The sequence below is a fragment of the Lissotriton vulgaris genome, chromosome 3_1, assembly GCF_964263255.1.
Source record: "Lissotriton vulgaris chromosome 3_1, aLisVul1.2, whole genome shotgun sequence".
In the NCBI taxonomy this organism is placed as follows: Eukaryota; Metazoa; Chordata; class Amphibia; order Caudata; family Salamandridae; genus Lissotriton; species Lissotriton vulgaris.
Window position 1 is genome coordinate 672,809,588 of NC_141689.1, and position 6,512 is coordinate 672,816,099.

General features: G+C 42.5%; 1 protein-coding gene across 1 annotated transcript; it reads right to left on the minus strand.

Moving 5' to 3' along the window:
* Positions 1-3,052: 3,052 nt before the first annotated feature.
* Positions 3,053-5,500, minus strand: LOC147726911 (uncharacterized). The gene is given in 1 exon segment (XM_086963009.1): positions 3,053-5,500. A coding segment is annotated over 1 exon segment (2,448 nt).
* Between the last annotated feature and the right edge of the window lie 1,012 nt (positions 5,501-6,512).

Here is a 6,512-nt window from a genome sequence, read left to right on the forward strand (position 1 = left end):
ACCTGGTGTTACTGAGGGCACTCATAGCCCAGTAGCCCCATTAACTTGCGACAATGTTGTATTAAGTAATAATCGAAGGGCCGTTAAATGGGCATACATTCTTGAAAGAAAAGATCTGTTGGCTAACATTTATTCCACATTTGTGAATACATTTGAATTCTATAATGTGGATGAATGCAAACCTGGTAAATTCATTGGACTACATAAATCCTTTTGTAAAAAACTGTTAGATCTTATTACTAAAAAACCTAGGAAAGGGATTGGGTTGGTGAACGCAAAATCGGTAGGCAAACCCTGGTTTAACAGGGAATGCCGAGTTGCCAAAACCGACCTGATTAATGCGGTAAAAAGTAAAGGCTCTGCAGAACTTAAAGTAAAAAGGAAAATCTACAACAAGACAATAGCTGCTGCCAAATCATCCTGGGATGAGGATCTATGGTCCAGTATGTTATTAGCTGCAAAAACAAAAGACCATAGGCAGTTCTGGGAGTTAGTAGCTAAAGGAAATAAGCCAGATAAAGGTTCGAGGGAGGTTTTCCTAAACGAAGCTACATGGGTTGATCACTTTACATCATTATATGCAGCCCAAAATATAGAGGAAAAGCTCCCGGAAAACCCAAACCAAATACTAACCCAGGTAGAGAATGATGAAAACCCATTGGTAATCTTCGACATACAAGAGACTGAAACAGCAATTGCTTCTGAGACGCAAGGGAAGGCCCCTGGTCTGGATAAGATCCCTGGTGATCTTTATAAGCATAATATAGAGATCTGGGCACCTTACTTAAATCATTTGTTCAATGTCATCGCAGCTGGTGGCCAAATCCCTGATACATGGGACGGGGCAGAAATTATCACTATTTTTAAAAAGGGGGATAGAGGTGACCCAGCGAACTATCGCCCCATTAGTCTTTTAGATATAACACAGAAAATTTATGCCAGGCACATTCTAAACCGCGTAAATACGTGGTTGGAGGAAAACTTGGTTTTATCTAAGTATCAGGCAGGGTTCAGGGAAAAGACAGGGACCATCGATCAGGTATTAAGGCTATGCTGCCTGTATTGGAAATATGTCATCATCCGCAGAGGTAATCTATATGTTACCTTTGTAGATCTACGAGCAGCATTTGACCTTATTCCTCGTGATTTATTGTGGAAATCACTGAAAAAGCAGGGGTTCCCAGGTGAATTATTGAAACTAGTGATTGGGTTTCACCAGAATAATTACGCTAGGGTAAGATGGGGCCCAAATGGTGAACTCACAGACGCAATCCCTATCAAGAGAGGAGTGCGCCAAGGGTGCGTGCTGGCGCCTACACGTTTCTCCCTTTTTGTCAACGATATTGCAGTTTATATGGAGAATTGTGACAACGACTCACCTCGCCTGGGGGGGGAACGAGTTCCGTCCCTCCTCTTCGCGGATGACACGATTCTCATTTCACAAACCCCACGGGGCCTACAGATTCTATTAGATAGGTTCCAGCAGTATTGTATTACAAAAGGGCTAGAAATTAATGTAAAAAAGGCTAAATATATGGCTCTCAATCCTCATAAAAGTTTCAAGAAAAACCTAACGCTGAATGGAGAAAAACTTGATTACGAACAAAGTTTTACTTATTTGGGGGTATTATTATATTCATCTTTAAATTGGAGACCCCAACTAGAAAAATCAAAAATTGTGTTCAAACAAAATTGTCTTCCGATACTGAAAAGACATAACAAATGTGCAAACAAGGCAGTTACCCCAGCGTTAGAGCTCTTTAAATGCAAGGTCCAGTCAGCAGTTTTGTATGGGGCAGAACTCTGGGGACCTGTGTGTAGAAAGACCTTTGAAATCTTGGAGAATAAGTTCATAAGGGGATTATTAAAGGTTCCTAATAATACTCCATTATTACCCCTACTCCTCGATATGAACATACGACGCACCGATCTACATGCAATATTAAGACCGCTATTGTTATGGGTCAGGTTGTGGACTACCCCTGAGTTAACTGAATATAAAAATGGACTGGTTGAAGATTTGGAACTAGACACTAGCAGTAAGATTTCTTGGTTTAAACATGTTAAAATCTGGTTAACAAAATTGGGTTTATCCCATTTTTGGAGCCATCCAGAATCTTTGACCGTGTCCTCAAAGAAAATAGTCAAACTTTCCTTTTGGGCCCTTGCGAGCCATGACGCAGTATACGTTGGAGCACATGGCCCCATGACTGAAAACTTTTTAACGGTAAAAAATGTAGCCCAGTTTGAAATGTTTCTTGATGAGATTCAGCCACAATTGGCGAAAACCCTGTATTTAAAGTATAGGTATGGTATACTAAGAACCCGGGAAACCGAGTCAAAATGGGGGAAAATTAGTAACGATAAATGCACCTTATGCACAAATAATGTAAGAGAAGACATTCTTCACATTTTATTTTTCTGTTCAAGCTATGTAGAAACAAGAAGGAAAGGGATAGTGCCATTGTGCCGTAATATCGGATCAACTTCGCATAAGGAAGCTGGTAGAATATTAATTACGGACACTAGTCAAGTAATTGTGTTTGGCATCAGTAGATTTCTCTTGGCTGTAAAATTCATTAGACCAAAATTGTCTCTGCCATTTTAAGCGTCTGGCTGTTATAACCCAATTTAATGCTTTTTTAACCTTGTGAATATTTTAACACATTTTTTAACTATATTTATTGATGTGTGTTTCAAGCCCCAACTCATGATTTAGCTGTGAAGGGTTATGGTAATTATTTGGTCATGCACCAGCACTTTCCTTGATTGTATATTTTGTACATTTGTCGATAATAATGTGGTCATGTATATTATGTATTTTGTATATCTTTTATGGTGCAACTGCAACGAAATAAAGATCATTGAGTACAGAAACATTCATTTTGCTAGACAAAGGTGCGCCAGGGAGTTTTGAGTGCATCATGGAACTCTTTGTAGCACCAGTATCCAACAGAAAAGGTTCTGACACACCTGATGTAATCACCTCAACGTATGGTCCACTCTGATCTACTGGAACTGAAACAACTCCCTCTCTTTGTCTATGGCTGTCCTAGCAATCATTACCTTCCATATACTCATCTTCTACATAGTAATCATCAGCGTAGTACTGAGTTGTCCTACCAGATGCGTTATTCTGCTGATAAAACTTATTCATAGAATTTTGAGGTGGAAAGGAGCGTGTATTCTGAGGGACGTTTCCGCGTCCTCTAACTCTAGGTGTTTGCTGAACACCTCTACCTCTTGTGTTTGACACACCATTTGCGCGCTGTAACAGGATAGGGCAACTATACTTAAAATGACCCTCTTCTTTGCAATACGAACACTGATTGGGACCCACAGTAACGTGTGGCTGAGTATACTCTACTCTGGGCTTTTGAAACTGTTGAGGTTGCCTATAATCATTCTGATAGTTATTCTGCCCACCATTATTCTGACCACTACCACCACGTGGCGGATATGCTTGCTGTAACAGGACTTTCGTTTTCAACTCTTTCGTTTTCTTTTCTGCTCTATCTTTCTCATCTTTGTCTCTATTTTCATAATATTGTGCGGTAGCCAATATCTGCGCTGAAGAGGAAACTGCCCATGAACTCTCTGAATCCTTCAACTTTTTACACAACTCGGGAAGCAGATTGTGAACAAATTTATCGACGAACAGTCCCTGACCACCTTCTGTACTCATATCTTGACCACTGTGGTCGACAAATGTTTCTTCAAACCTGGTGAAGAAATCAGACACCGTTTCATCTTTCTTCTGCTTACATGCAGACAACTTATCCCAATTTACACGCATCGCAGGCATTATAGTTTTCATGTAATCAATGATCCTACCAGGGAGTTTTGCCACCAAAGGCTCAGGGTTAGCACCACCAACTTATCTAGCATCAGCAGCAGCAATATTTACCCATGTGTCACCTAACTCTTGATCATGATCTGTATGACGAATCTTTCCCCATAAAGGCTGTGGAACAACATTCCCAAACAACATATCTACATCGGCTAAATTCATAATGCATGAACCTGCAGTCTGCGACAATTCCTTGTAATACCCCGTTGGGTTTTTGCGGGGATCGGGCAATGTCTGCTTAGGGGCTAATACTTCAGCTCGCTTCCATGGGACATGTACCCACACACGCTGAAAGTGTGGAGGAATAATCGGGTTAGCATTCGCGTCCCCATCTCTCCAAACTGGGGGAGCTTCTCTCATGGGATATTGTCTACCCTTTTTCTTGACAGAGGAATCAGAATCAAACAGCGACTTGGAAACACCTTCAGTCCTAAGTGATAACAACGTTGCAACGGCTTTCCTAACATCTGAACCCACAATTGTGCCTTTTGAAAATTCGAACCGTACATGGCTCAACTCAGGCGGATTAGAGTCCAAATCATTTTCTTCAAAATTTTCGCATAGAAAAATACACATTTTCCCAAAAACGTACCTCTGCTTTGATGCTTCCCACTGATGGAAGACATCCATAACAGATTCTAGTTCATATCTCATCGGGTCAGTAACCCATTTATGTGCCAAACGATCCAATACTTCTTTCTCCCTAGAATCAGGCAGGTGGCTACGCAACTGTTTGTGTTCAGGGGTATTAGTCGGGCTTGCCGCTCCAAACAAAGGGTTTAGAAGACTAGAAACAGTGCTTGCCACTCTCTGGCAGACAGACGGAGAAGTCGATGAAAAGACAAGTGGGAAGGCAGGATGAGATGAGGCAGATGCAGAGGCAGTGTCAGGAGGAGTACCAGGAGTGGTAGTCGATACAGTAGTTAAAGTTGCAGGAAGTATAGGAAGAGCAGGTGTAAAAGCGGGTGACCCTTGGGAAGGCTGCACGGGAGGAATAGGAGCCAGCTGAAGAGTAGCTGGTGGGTGCTGTGGAGGAACAGGAGGTATAACAACCATGGGTTGCACAACTAAAGGTTGTGGAGGTGCTGTAGAATTTTGGGCATAGGGCGGTGGCGAATTTAACAAATGCGACATTAGGGGATCTTTTTCAAGCTCTCCTGCTGCGTCTTGCTGAAGAGGCGGCAAAACTGGATAACATTTATCTATTACCATTTTACATTGCCTGTGCAACTGCTCACTCATCTGTTCTTCTTTATTGTCTTTATACTGCATAGCAGCTTGCATTACAGAGATACCCCTTTCTCTCTTATCTTTCTTCGCTAGTTTAATTTCCTTTTGTTTGGCCCCCTTACGCCATAGGCGGAGAGAGTCAAACATTGCCAGCCAGGCTTTCTTCTTAAAAAGTTTAACTTCGAGATTATCTAGGATTTCAGTATCACAGCTACCATATTGGGGCCATTTTAAAACACCGTAGTTTCTGGTGTATTTGATCCATACTTCATTGTATGTGATGGGGCCTACTCCATGTTTCACATATAGTTCATAGGTTGGAGTTCCAATCGGAGGAACCGGACACAAGTCCTCCAGTCGGGAGTCCCTATTATTACAACCAAGACAAAACATATTTCCAAGTCTGCTAAGACCAGGCATCTTCGCTCTCTAGTCTAGCTTCAAACTTCAAAGGATTATCGATTACGATTTTCTTGTGAATACACGAGTCCTTCGGCTTTGGCGCTTGCAAGTTCCAAATCAAACAAAACTAAGGGCTAACTGGGAGGCGCTCCACTTATACTTAACTGATGTATCGATGACGTCACCAGAAGACTCGTCTAACGTTTCGCTCTACCAAACATCAAGGGTCCAAATCAGGGCGATAGTCAGGGCAGCAGTCCTTCGTAGCCGTCGGGAAGCGGGGAACCTCGCAGCAAAGACCTTCGGGAACCACGTCGACATACAGGGGTCGCTGAAGTGGCTGGCCGTCCTCTGGAATTTTCACACGAAGCTCCTCACGAACCTCTGGCTTGGACCGGTACCGCTGAAATCGCCCCATATTGGGCTCCAACTGAGGTACTGGATTTTTCAGAACCGGTACTGATCCGGTAACCCAGCGGTGCCAGGGGCAACACCCAAAGACCTCGAGTACTTTCCTGATTCAGACCACAGAAACACGAGTCTTCTAGGTGAAGTCAAAGATCGAATTTATTGGCTGCAACCAAGTAACAAGCGTCCTAGAAGTACAACAACACGGTGTGTACATTCTCAGGAGACTGCTCAACATTACAGAACCAGGCTTCTCTTTTTTTATACAGAATTTTAGGCTTCAGGCAAACATTCTTAGATTTACAGTGCAAACATTCTTGGATTTCATGGGTGTCTACCATTCCATCCTCTGGAGTGGTATTCATCAACAAGGAACTCCTTCTATCATGAGTGTCTACCATTCCATCCTCTGGGGTGGTATTCATCAACAAGGAACTAGGCATGAGCGGATTTTGCGGATTGGCAATCCGCGAATTTGCGGATTTGCGAACTCGCAATCCGCAAAATCCGCGAATTCCCGCGAATTTGCGAATTTTTTTTTTTTTTTGTGTTCGCCCGTGTTTCTGCCAGTTCGCGAGGGTTTTTACTATTTCGCAATTTGCGAACTTACCTGTCGGGTCGC